The following is a 13,532-nucleotide window of genomic DNA, read 5'->3' as shown; positions in this document are numbered from 1 at the left end:
CCATTCCTAACATCTGTCTTGTTGCATTTTGGTTGAAAGTTGAATACTAAATCTGGTGCTAGTACAGTTATGTTTTTGTCCTAAATTTTATCCTTGTTGAATTTCATCTTGTTAAAGAAGGTCTTTTGTGAATCCTGATTCTGGTCATGTAAAATTTTCAACATTTTCTCTGGCTTTTTCTCAGTATAAGCTTATAAACTGGTGACGTTCAGTGGGGTTAGATAAAAATATCTATAAATAATAGATATTCTTTATTGAGCATTAACTATACACTGGTCATCATAGCTTGGTATTTCCATGTGTATCCTTGGTGGTTTCATACAACACTGTGAAGGAGGCACTATTAATACCTTTATCTTACATGTGAGCCACTCAATCAGATATAGGTCCTTCATGGTTGCCTCTGGAAGTCTTATTTTTCAGTTTATATTAATTTTCTTGTCAATATTTTTGATGGGAGTTTTTTTTTTTTTGATGGGAGTTTTTAACCAGCTACCAACACTCCACTTAACTTGTACTAAAATCTAGTATGTACATTTCTTATAAAAACTCTATAGTATGATAAACTCTTTTCTTGTTACTTTAACCATTGTTAGTGAATTTTCTTGTTACTTTAAACATTAAGAAAACTGTGGAAAATATAGAAAGTTATAAAGAAGAAAATAATGATCACCCTTAATCTTATCATCCAGAAATAGCCACTATTAACTTTTTAACATAGTTATAGTCTTTTTACATATATACCTAATTTCATGTTTCTTATGCTTATCAATTCTTCCCCAGTTATAATGCCCAATTCTTCAAAAAATGCAGTGTATTCTACTCCATCTTTCAAAGAAACTCTTATATAAGTGACAGGACAATATTAGTTAATACAGTGATTATATGTCCTTTAAATATTTATGATACTAGATTCCTCCAACTTTTGAAAAACAATACATTTACAATGAAAAATAACATATTTCCTATTACTTACATGTAGAATTGGTTTGTGAAATGAAATTGAATGATATTGAACAATTGGTAATACATGTGTGAATCTGTATACAATTTTATTTAAAACATATATCTTTGTTAATGACAGTGAAAAAGAAGAAATACTAGCACATTTTATGAACAACTAGTTTTAGAATAGAATAAAAAATCATTTTTCATTTAGAATAATTACTTTTGCTCCAAAGAAAATTTACCTCTTGAAGGAATCTGCATGGACTCTGACTTATTGGGTAACTACTTTGATACTTAGGTTTATTTATTAATATAACATTATAAATATATCTTGGGGAAAATATATGAGCTATGAAAATGTCTAGTAAAGCAAGAGATGTGTATCATTTATTTTGTTACTCAGGAAAATGAGTTCTTCATATATTCCTAAAGTATATTAGTTATCTTCCTTCTGCCCTACTTTTTAAAGGCATCAAGTACAATTTGTTACTTATGTCCTCTGTCCCAAAGAGGCTGTATGCTGTGTCTTTAACTTATCTTTGATTTGTTATTTGTGGACCTGGCTTGTCTATTCCGCTAAAAAATACATTTTTTAGGATCAAGTGTTGGGGCCTTGTTTTTTCGTATTTCTGGGTGACCCCTGTTTAGTATGGGGCCTGTGTATCCCATGATTTCTTTGAGTGTTTATTGAGTTGAAGGGAGTATCAGAAGATGATTGAGATGGAACTTATCATCATCCTGGCTTCTAATACTGTCCCGATGAAGTAGATCAGGGGTCCCCAATCCCTGGCCTCAGACTGGTACCAGTTTGTGGCCTGTGAGGAACCGAGCCACACAGCAGGAGGTGAGCAACAGGCGAGGGAGCATTACCGCCTGAGCTCCGCTTCCTGTCAGATCAACAGCAGCATTAGGTTCTCATAGGAGAGCAAACCCTACTGTGAACTGAACATGCGAGGGATCTAAGTTGCAAACTCCTTATGAGAATATAATGCCTGATGATCTGTCACTGTCTCCCATTACCCCCAGACAGGACCATCTAGTTGCAGGAAAACAAGCTCAGGGTTCCCACTGATTCTACATTATGGTGAGTTGTATAATTATTTCATGATATATTACAATGTAATAATAATAATAGAAATAAAGTGCACAATAAATGTAGTGTGCTTCAGTCATCCTGAAACCATTCCCCCCGCCACCCTCTGGTCAGTGGAAAAATTGTCTTCCATGAAACTGGTCCCTGGTGCCAAAAAGGTTGGGGACCACTGAAGTGGATGAATGCTTTAGTCAGACAGCTTTGGTCTACTGTTCACAAGCAGCTGAGTACCAATTATGCATTCAGCATTGTGCCAGATGCTTTGGACAAAAAGACAAATAAGGCATAGCTTCTGTCTCTAAGTCATGCACAGCCTGCTAAAGGAAACAGTTATATAAAGAAATAAGTGCAGTGTAGCACAACACTTGCTCAAAGCCACACAGCCTGTGAGGGGCAGGACTGGGATTCAGGTTTTTTTTGTTCAACTCCACAGCTGCCAAGCCAAGATGCTTCCAGAACAGAAAAACTAGGAGTGCTGATAGTTTTTGCTCTACTCCTCAGAGCAAAACATCAACCTTGCTCCATTAACAGAAAATGCACATCTTTCTTTTAAAACATTATTAAATTAAACATTTTGTTTTATTTGCAAATTAGGTCCTCCAGAAACTGGGGAAAGCTGATGAGACAAAAGACGAACAGTTCGAAGAATATGTCCAGAACTTCAAACGGCAAGAAGTGAGTCCATTTGTTTCGTTTCTGGAGTGGGAAATGGTTTAAATGTGTTTGTGTCTTAGCATACAAGCAAAATGCATTAAGATTAAAAAAAGAATAGGTGGAGTTGGCACCAACTTGAGAGTAACACTTGCTAATTCTGTAGAATTTCCTATGGAAGATGGTAAAAGGCCATAGACAGTAGATTTTGGAATTCCAGGAGATAAAGACTCTGCTGTCCTGGATTGCTTTACTTTTTTATTAAACTTTATTTTTTGAAACAGGGTCTCACTCAGATTGCCCAGGTTGGCGTGCAGTGACACAATTTTGGCTCACTGCAGCCTTCACATCCTTGGACTCAGGTGATCCTCCCACCTCACCCTTCTGAGTAGCCGGGATTACAGGTGTACACCATCACATGTGGCTATTTTTTGTGTGTTTTTAGTGGAGATGGGGTTTCACCATGTTGCCTAGGATAGTCTTGAACTCCTGGACTCAAGCGATCCACCCACCTAGGCCTCCCAAAGTATTGGGATTATAGGTGTGAGCTACCAGGCCCAGTCTTGGACCACTTTAATACAGATGACAGGTCTATAGGAATGCTGGTGTTTCTGAAGATTTATATTTCATTGAACATTAGAAAAGCAGTAGTTTAACACTTCTGGTAAAATAACCTTAATTGTTGCATGCTTCAAGAGCATGCATTCGCAACAGGGAGTATACTAATACCTTCCCTAAGGGGCTGAAAATTGGTTCTTGGTGGGTGAAGAAAACTTTTTCAGTGTATAAAGCAAAGATAAGCATACATTAGGTAAACAGATATATAGTATACTTATGATATTAAAATTTTACAGGCGGTGTAATTAGGAAAAAACGTCTTAAAAGACTCCTTGGGAAGGTGACAATGAAAAAAAAAAAGGTTGAGAAACAGATTGTGATGTTTGTTCCTTTAGTGTATGTGTTTAACAGACATGTGAATATAGAAACTATTTTTAAACTATGTCTTGATCTCTAATGCTTGGATAACTGCCTAGAATATCTCTCTTTCAGTAACACACATAAGGGCTGGGGAGGGGAAGATAGGAGTGGGGCCGTCTGAGGTTAGAAGCCTCAAATCTAGAGATCATCTTAGAGATGGGGTGGGAAGAAGGAAGGCTGAGAAGGCCTTGGGAAATGGAGTTTGGGCATTATAATGTCTAATTATGTGGGGAACAATATAAGGACATGGATTTATTTTCCTGCTGTCATTGGAGCTACCAGTGTCCACATAAGGAATTATGGCCTCAGGGATGACACCAACAATGGGAAATCATCACAGGTTTTATTTTGCCCCCTTTGCTCCTGACCTTGGAGGTTTCTTTCTTCCATTTGTGTATCAGGGTTCCTGCTGTTTCTCTCACCAAGACATTCTATTTCTTTTCCTCGCCAAGAGGGATTATACATTTCAGCAGGTATGGAGCCAGGTAGATCACTTTTGCCAAAACACATTCCTGAATGTCTCCAGTTTCATCCCAAGACTAAGGGTTGGCAGATGTGATAGGTAGTCAGTTTACCGTGAATGGGATAGCAAACATATTCTATCTGAACATGAGAAAAGGGAGAGGGGAGCTGGAGAACAAACAGTAACAGAGAGAAAAACTGATCATGGCCAAATGAACAAATATTACAGGTAGCTTTGGCTTAATAAAGGTAGGAAAGAGAATTCCTAGGGAAATATTGGACTTGGGCCCACAGAATAAGCAACTCTCCTACTCTCCTCCAGGAGAAAGGGTCTCCAAATCAACTTCTGTTCTCCTCTGGTGATTTTTCACACATCTCCTGCATGTGGGTAACTCTCAGATAGATCATTGTCTTGGATCACAAGAACTTCCCATACACAAACTTGTCCATCAGTGCTCTGTGACTTTGCAGGCAATCCCAAATGTCTGCTCTAAAAGATTGGATTTAGTCTGAAGAAGTGATTCATGTTTACAGTTTTCCCTACCTATGGATTCACATTGTACCCTTCGAAACCTTGTTTTCCTGTCTGGCGTATCCCCATGGAGCTAATTGATTCTTTGCTCTTGGAGTTTTTCTCTATCACTTCTATGGCACTTTGATGTTGTTAGCACCCCAGAAGGTTAACTTTGGAAGCATCAGGTTTAGTAATGCAGTCATGCCCGGAAGCACTTTGCATTTTCCGATTACAGTGAATTTTCATTTTTTTTTTTTTCAGCTTTCTTGACTGCCCCAGGTGAGGATTGTTTTTTGTCGAAGGTACCAGAAGGTACTAGAGAAATGTGCCATTGATTAAATCATCAACTACATTGGCAGAATGATCTGTGCCACTAGGAGCAGCAGAATGGGGTGACTTTAAACTGCTGTCCTGCTATGTATTTTGGTCACTACATACAATATTCATTTTCAAATGTTATGGGGCATAGTATATTAGCACCCGTGAAGATTACCACCTTAGTTCTCCCACGAATATTAGCAGTATTTAAAACCTGTGTGAAACTTCAAAACTTGGGGAAATTTGAATAAGCAATCCTATTTCATAAGAGGAAGGCAAATAGACTATACATCTAGGAAATGTTATTTCTCAGGGAGTTTCTTGACCCCATTTGGTTCACTTTGAAAACATTTTTGCATCTACAACATCTTGCATTTTCATATTTCATTTTGATATTTTTTTATCAGAAAGTTTATAATCATTATAGTGGAGTGAGGAAGGAGAGTGCCTTACCCCTGTTTGTATACAAGAGAGAGACAAGGAGAAAGGGAAGGAGGATAGCAGAAAGATAAGGGGAGGGATTTATTTATTTTCTTTTGAAACATATTAAAGGTTGAGAAGTGTAGCCGAAGGCTGATTTTATTAATGCTCTACCGAGAGAAGAATCCTCTTACCCCCAATATGTATTGGTGATCAATTTGTATGTGTTGCGTGTGCTGAAAAAGGAGTGGTGCTTATGTAGAAACATTAACCTAGAAGGAAGGATCTGCCAAGATTATGGTTACATCTGCAAGGTCTATTATTCTTAGTATTAATGTGATGGTGAATCAGTAATCTGAAGAGAAAGTATTATCTAAAGGCTACATACTCTAAAGGCATTATCTAACCTAGGAAACCTAGATTCCACATTTTTTCTATGAGTATATATATTTTATATCCCAAAAGATACTATTGATAGTATAAAATGAAACCATATTTGGATTTGTGCATTGTATTATAGTCCACACTCAAGTAGCGCTTAATAAAGAAGTAGACCATTCTAGGATGTTCTAGAATTATTCAAACATTTATGGGGATTCGATTATCTTGCTTTTAGTTTCCTTTTACAAAATCATAAGATCCTTGTAGTTATTGATATATTCCTTGCTTGTTCATGTTGGAAACAAAAGTGGCTGAAAGGTCTGTGTTTGAACTCTGGCTTGGGGCTATGCTTTATTTTATCCCAACCCTAAGTTTTCCTTTTGATCTCAAACTTCTTTTCCTTTAACATGGTTTGTGTGAGGCTGAGAGCATCGATAAAGGGTCTGTACATACTTTCTTTTGTCCATTGGACTCCCAATTGCTGTTGCTTTTGTGGTCCACGTTTCATAAACTACTTAATTAAAACAAGGAGAGCCTGGCACCGTGATACATGCCTGTAGTTCCAGCTACTCAGCAGGCTGAAGCTGGAGGATCACTTGAGCCCAGGAGTCCTGGGTTGTCATGTGCTATGCTGATTGGGTGCCCGTACTAATTTCAGCATCAATATGGTGACCTCCCAGGAGCAGGGAACCACCAGGTTGTCTAAGTAGGGGTGAACCTGCCCGGGTTGAAAATGGAGCAGGTCAAAACTCCACACCTGTGAATAGCCTCTGCACTGCAGTCTGGGCAACACGGTGAGAACTCATTTCAGAAGGGAGGAAGGGAAGAAGGGAGGAAGGGAAGGAGGGAAGGAGGGAGGAAGTAATTAGGAGTAGTGCATTAGGGAATAGAATGAACTCTTCTACAGAGAACTTGGAATTTTCCATGACAATGCATGCTAAGGAGAGCAAGGATTGTAGAAATCCAGCAGAAAGAACAAAATCTGATTTCATTTCCTCAGAGGGCCTTTCTTCCCCGTTCTATTTTCCGTCTGTTATGAAAGCTGCTAACAAGTAGCAAAATTGACTGGTGTGAACATCACCTGCTTTCAGTTCTACCGGTTTTCTGCTGACAGGTCTGTTAATGAGCAGAAAAAAAGGTCCCCTGTGGGAGGAAGGTCCTTGGTTTCTTTCCCTCCTTCCTGCTAATAAACTCGCCCAGTAAGATGCTGCACCTGTGGCAAGTGTGCTAATTAAAAGATGATACACTGAGGGCTGGTTGAGTCCAGATAACCAACTATTTGGTCACATTTTAGTGAGTGCAGGTGTGAGCACCCTCATCTAGGTCCCGTCTAAGAACAATAGTTCAAATAAAGGAAAGAGAGCTTTGATTCTCCTTCTGGCATCTCCATAGGCTTCCATTCCCTCGTTGAAATACCATAGCAGTGTTGTGTGGCTCCTCCTGGCCATGACTGAGTGATGGGCTAACTTTTGTGTAATATGATCCAATAAGAGAAGAAACCCTGGGACCTTGAAGTCCTCTCCAGTGGTGAGAATTCAGACCAGCCTCCCATGAGTAGGATGCTCTAGCAGCTGTTTAAAGCTGGGCCATGTCTTCTCCTTACACTGAACTCACCCCTCTTGGGCACGCGGATCCTGTTTTATTGCTTTCATGTTTTTATTTCCATGGGAGCTAGTGCTTTGCAAGTAAACTTAACAAATACTTGCTAAACTTGAAGCTGAACGAGTGGCAGAAATTATCACTTTGAATGCATTCCTAGAGTACGTTTTTATTTCTGGGATGGAAGAGATGTTGTATATGGTATGTATTTTTGTAAGCAGTTTCATGACATTTTCAAGAACCTAGTATATGTACATATAAATGACTAAAGAGAAAAATTTTAGAAGTTTTAAGAAAGAATGTAAAATAAAGGTATACTGCCACTGTATATATGTTAATATGTGGATAAAATTTTAATTTATGAAAACTTATACTTACCTTAAGAAGCTTTTTGCAATTTGTTTGAGCAGATAGGCCTAGTATATACCTTAGAACATTTATTTTTGCCACAGATAACCATGATGTTAGTATATTAATGTATCTACCTTTCATTAAATATTAATCTTGACTGTCTTGTGATATAGCTACTGCCTTGATTAAATGTGATCCCATAAGATCTGTTTCAAATAATGATCCAATTCCAAATGGCAGTGTGGAGAGCCTCATTTGGCCTACACAGCATCCTGTCAGGTTACTAGACCTTCTGGATTCTGAATAAGAACCTAAGTTGGCAAGTTTTGTGCCCTCCAGAGCAGTGTTTTTCAAACATTAGCTGCATTGAAGTTACCTAGAAGGTGTTGGTACAGCAGGTCGCACCTAGCAGCCTGTGCTGTACCAATGCCTTCCAGGTGACTTCAATGCAAGTGATGTCTGGGGCAAGGCCTGAGAATCTGCATTTCTGACAAGTTCCTAAGTGATGCCAGTGATGCTGGTCCGGGGACAACACATTGAGGACCAATGCATTGTTTCTATTCATGCAGATTTTTACAAGTGTTTCCTCTGGTTTGTCCTTTAAAATTCTAATTCTATGTTTGATGTCTATTTTTAGTGTCTATTATAAATATGGATAAAGATTTGGTGGCTATATTCTGGATTATCTGCGATCTGCACAGATCAAATAAACTAAGATGATCTGATATTTAACAGCCATGATTTTTGAGTGCAGTGATGGAGCTCGCTTCCTTCCAAGGTTGTAGAGCTGGGAGGCTGGATGCCCTGTTAAGAAATGAATGTCCCTGCTCACACCTTGATGAGAAGGAGTTTCATGAAGCTCTTTTAAGATAGTCTGGTTTAATAGGGGAAGTTATAGAAAGTATTAGAACTCTGGACGTAGGGTCCTGGGGAAAAAAAAATGATTATCTGGGAAATCAGGTTTGGCGAATACAAGGCCTTGGAAATGAAAGTGTCTGGTCCTGAAGTGCCGAGGCAATGCTGGAAGGGAAATTTATAGCATTAAATGCTTACATTAGAAACAAGGAAAGGTCTCAAATCAATAATCTAATTTCCTACCTCAAGAAACTTGAAAGGGAAGAAAATAAACCCAAAGCAAGCAGAAGGAAGGAAATAAAAAAGAACAGAAATCATTGAAACTGAAAACAGGGAAACAACAGAGAAAATAAATGAAACAAAAGGCTGATTCTTTGAAAACAATCAATAAAATTAATAAACCTCTAGCAGGACTGACAGGAAGAAAAAAGACACAAATTACCCACATCAGAAATGAAACAAAGGCTATTACTATAGCTTCTGTAGCCATCTAAAGGATAATAAGGGAATTCTATGAGCAACGTTACACTGCAGATTCGACAACCACAAGGGATCAATTCCTTTACAATCACAAACTACCAAAACTTAATCAAGGTGAAGTAGACAATTTGAATAGTTTAATAAGTATTAAAGAAAGTGGATTTGTGATTTAAAATCTGAAAAAAATTTCCACACCCTCTGATAGTTTCACTGGAAAATTCTAGCATTTAAAGAATTAATACCAATTTTACATAATCTTTTTCAGAGAATAGAAGAGGAGGGAGCACTTCTCAACTGATTTTATGTGGGCTGTATTACCTTGATACCAAAACCAGACAAGAGTAGTATAAAAAGAGAAAACTGCAGACCAACATGTCTCATGAAGTTACATATAAGAATCCTTCAAATATCAGCAAATGAAGTCTAACAATGTATAAAAAGAATTACACAACTTTGCCAAGTAGGATTTATTCAGGATATGCGAGACTGGTTTAACATTCCAAAATCAATCAATGTAATTTACCATATAAACAGGGTAAGGAAAAAAATCATATGATTATATCAATTGATGTAGAAAAAATTGTGACAAAATTCAACACCTATTCCACAATAAAAATGCTCAGCAAGTTATGAATAGAAGAGAATTACTCATCTCAGTAAAGAACATCTACAAAGAAACCTACAGCTAATACAATTAATGGTAACAGACTGAATGCTTTTCTCCAAAAATTGGAAACAAGGCAGGTATGTCCATTCTCGCCAATGCTATGCAGTGTAGAAATGGAAGTCCTAGCCAGTACAAGAAGGAAAATGAAAGGAAACAAAAGGCGTACAGCTTATAAAGAAATTACACTCATTTTATCTGCAGATGACGTAATTATGTACATAGAAAATCCCAAGACATCAACCAAAATACTACTCTAACAAATAAATGAGTTCAGTGAGGTCACAAGATATAAGATCAACACATAAGTATCAATCACATTTCTATATACTAATAGTGAACATATGGAAATCAAAATTAAAAACACAACATTTATAGTCACTCCAAAGAAAATGAAATATGTATGTACACACTAAACAAAACACATAGAAGATCTATATGCTTAAAATTATAAAATACTACTGAAATACATAAAAAAGAACTGACTACTTGGAAAGATATACTATATTCATGGATTTGAAGACTCAACACAGTGAACATGTCAGTTCTCACTAAATTAACCTATAGGTTTAATGCAATTCCTTGAAATTTCTATAGCACATAGTTTTATGATCATAGATAAACTTATTCTAAAATTTATATGGAAATGCACAGGCCCTATCATAATTAAAACAGTGACAAAGACAAAGTAGGAGGAAAAATTCTACTCAAATATTAAGACCTACTACATAGGTGAAATAATCAAGACATTGTATTGCCAGAGGGATAGACATGTAGATTAATAGAACAGAATAGGTGACCAAGAAATAGACCCACACAAATATGCTCAACTGATTTTTGACAAAGGTTTAAAAGCAGTTGAATGGAAGAAAGATAACCTTTCAACAGATAATGCCATAGTAATTGGCATCCAGAGGCCAAAAAGATGAACTTTGACCTAAAACTAACCCTTATACAAAATTAACCTAAAATAGATCAAGAACTTAAATATAAAACATAAAGCTTTAAAACTTTTGGGAAAAATAGGAGAAAATCTTTGGGATCTAGGGTTAGGCAAAGAGTTCTTAGATTTGCTACCAAAAGCACAATACAAAAGAGGAAAATGTGATAAATTGGACCTCATGCAAATTAAAAACTTCCTTTGCAAAAGAGCTGTTAAGAGAATGAAAAGACAAGCTATGTACTGGGAGAAAATATTTGCAAACTACATATCCAAGAAAGGACTAGTATCCGGAATACGTAAAAGAAACTCTTAAAACTCCATAGTAAAAAAATTTAAACAGTTCCATTAGAAAATGGGCAAAAAATATGAATAGCGGCCGGGTGCAGTGGCTCATGCCTGTAATCCTAGAACTTTGGGAGGCTGAAGCAGGTGGATCACTTGAGGTCAGGAGTTCTAAACCAACCCAGTTAACATGACGAAACTCCGTCTCTACCGAAAATAAATAAATAAATAAAAATAGCCGGGCATGGTGGTGGGTGCCTGTAGTCCCAGCTACTGAGGCTAAGGGGGAAGAGTTGCTTGAACCCTGGAGGCAGAGGTTGCAGTGAGCTGAGATCATGCCACTGCAGTCTAGCCTGGGTGACGGAGTGAGATTCTGTCTCAGGAAAAAAAAAAAAAAGGAACCATGGATAGATATTTCATTGCAGTAGATATGTGGCTGGCAAAGAATAATATGAAAAAAATTTTAACACGTATTTAACCATCAGAGAAATGCAAATTAAAACCACACAAGAAATCACCATACACCTCTCAGGATGGCTAAAATAAAAACTAGTGACAGTGCTAAATGCTGGCAAGGATTTGGAGAAACTGAATCACTCATACATTATGTGAAATGACTCATAGCCACTGTGGGAAACAGTCTGGCTATTTCTTAAAAAATTAGACATGTATACCATACAATCCAACAACTGCACCCTTATACATTTATCCCATAGAAATGAAAACTTATGTTCTCACAAAAAATTGTTCACAAATGCTCATAGCAGCTTTATTTATAGTAGCTCCAAATTGGCAACACCCCAGATGGCCTTCAAGGGGTGAATAGTTAAACAAACTGGAGTATATCCATACTATGGAATACTAGTAAACAATGAAAAAGAAATAACTACGGCCACACACCCAAGCCTGCTTGAATCTCCAGGGAATTATTCTGAGTGAAAAAATCCAATTCTAAAAGGTTGTATACTGTAGGATTCCACTTACATAACTCTTTTGGCATGGCAGAATTGCAGAAGTGGAGTAAAGTTTGGTGATTGCCAAGAATGAGTGATGGGGGTTGGGGTGGATGTGGTTATAAAAAGTCAATACGAGGGATTCTTGTCCTGACTAGAAAGTTCTGTATTCTGACTGTGGTGATGGATACATGAACCTACACATGTGGTAAAATTGCATAAAACTAAACACATGCACACGCACACAAGCACAAATAATATGGGTAAAACTGGGAGAAGCTGAATAAGATGGGTAGATCGCATCTATGTTGTGACATTGTACAATAGTTTTACAAAATGTTGCTGTCAAGGAAGACTGAGTACAGGATGCAAAGTCTCTCTCTCTCTCTCACTATATATATATATACACACACACACACACACTACACATATATACACAACTGTATATAGATTATATATATATATAATTGTGTATAGTATATAGATTTTATATATATATAATTGTGTATATATACACACAACTACATATATACACACACACAACTGCAAATGATTCCATAATTACATCATTAAAACGTCAATTAAAATCTATCCCCTTTCACAGGCTTACCTAGAAAAGCATACTGCCTCACTACCTCTGTCAGAACAAACACACTTGAAGGCAGAAGCCACAGATTCATGTTCTTGCTGAGATGGGTCAGGGAACATAAACAAGCTAAGTAGACAAGGTATAAAACAGTAAGGAGTGGTGAGGACTGTGCTGAAGCAGCTGTCAACTCCAGTGCACACAAGTCACAGGAGGATGTGGGCTCCACGTTGGTACATCAGATTTTCAAGAAAAGATTAAATTCATATTTTAATAAAATTTCCCAATTTTATTTTGTATATTTTAAATTTAGAAGTAATTTTAACCTTACAAAAAGCTATAATAATAGTACACAGAACTGCTATGTACCATTCACCTAGACTTCCCAATTACTTTATCATTCTATCTAAACATGGATGCATCCATGCCTCCATGCCTGCATCCATCTATACATCCATCCATTAGTATCCAAAAACGACACTATCCTACACAGCCATAGTTCCTTCTGTCAAAGTCAGTGAATTGCCATTGATCCCACATTACTGTCTAATTCACAGATCCTCAAATTTTGCCTATGACAAAACTTTTGCTGTGCGGAAGACGATGAAAAGACAAGTTAGAGGCCCAGAGAAAATGTTTGCAACATATGCCCTAATTGTGTTTTTTAAAGAGCCTGTATGCAATACAGGGTCATGTGTTGCCCCTAGTTGTCAGGTTTCATTAGTTTCTTTAAACTAACTCTCTTGGAAGAATGTTTCAGCGTTCTCTTGCCTTGCATGGTCTTGACATTTTTTAGTACTGCCCAGTGTTTATTTGTAGAGTGTCCCTCACTCTGGATTTGCCTGATACTTTTCTCATAATTAGCTTCATGTTAATAATTAGCTTCTGGGAAGGTTACTACAAAAGTAAGTGATGCCCAGTGTATGCTGTCAGAACACACATCATGTTTATTTGTGCCACTGCTAGTGATGTTAACTTTTATCACTTTGTGATGACACAGCTCAACAGATGATATGCCAGGTATCTCTAGTAAGATAAGATGATATCTGCCAGG

At 37.3% G+C, this 13,532-nt stretch overlaps 1 protein-coding gene across 2 annotated transcripts in view; it reads left to right on the top strand.

The window, feature by feature from the left end:
- AMPH (amphiphysin) overlaps positions 1–13,532 on the top strand; it is a 259,694-nt gene that overhangs the window by 88,895 nt on the left and 157,267 nt on the right. For both annotated transcript variants that reach the window (XM_017956768.3, XM_017956767.3), the window contains exon 2: positions 2,636–2,716. In XM_017956768.3, the coding sequence (XP_017812257.1) occupies positions 2,636–2,716 (81 nt within the window). The remainder of the gene's footprint in view (positions 1–2,635; positions 2,717–13,532) is intronic.

Source organism: Papio anubis, chromosome 4, assembly GCF_008728515.1.
Source record: "Papio anubis isolate 15944 chromosome 4, Panubis1.0, whole genome shotgun sequence".
Lineage (NCBI taxonomy): Eukaryota > Metazoa > Chordata > Mammalia > Primates > Cercopithecidae > Papio > Papio anubis.
Note: the sequence above shows the minus strand (reverse complement) of the source record. Positions and strands in the feature narration are given on the sequence as shown.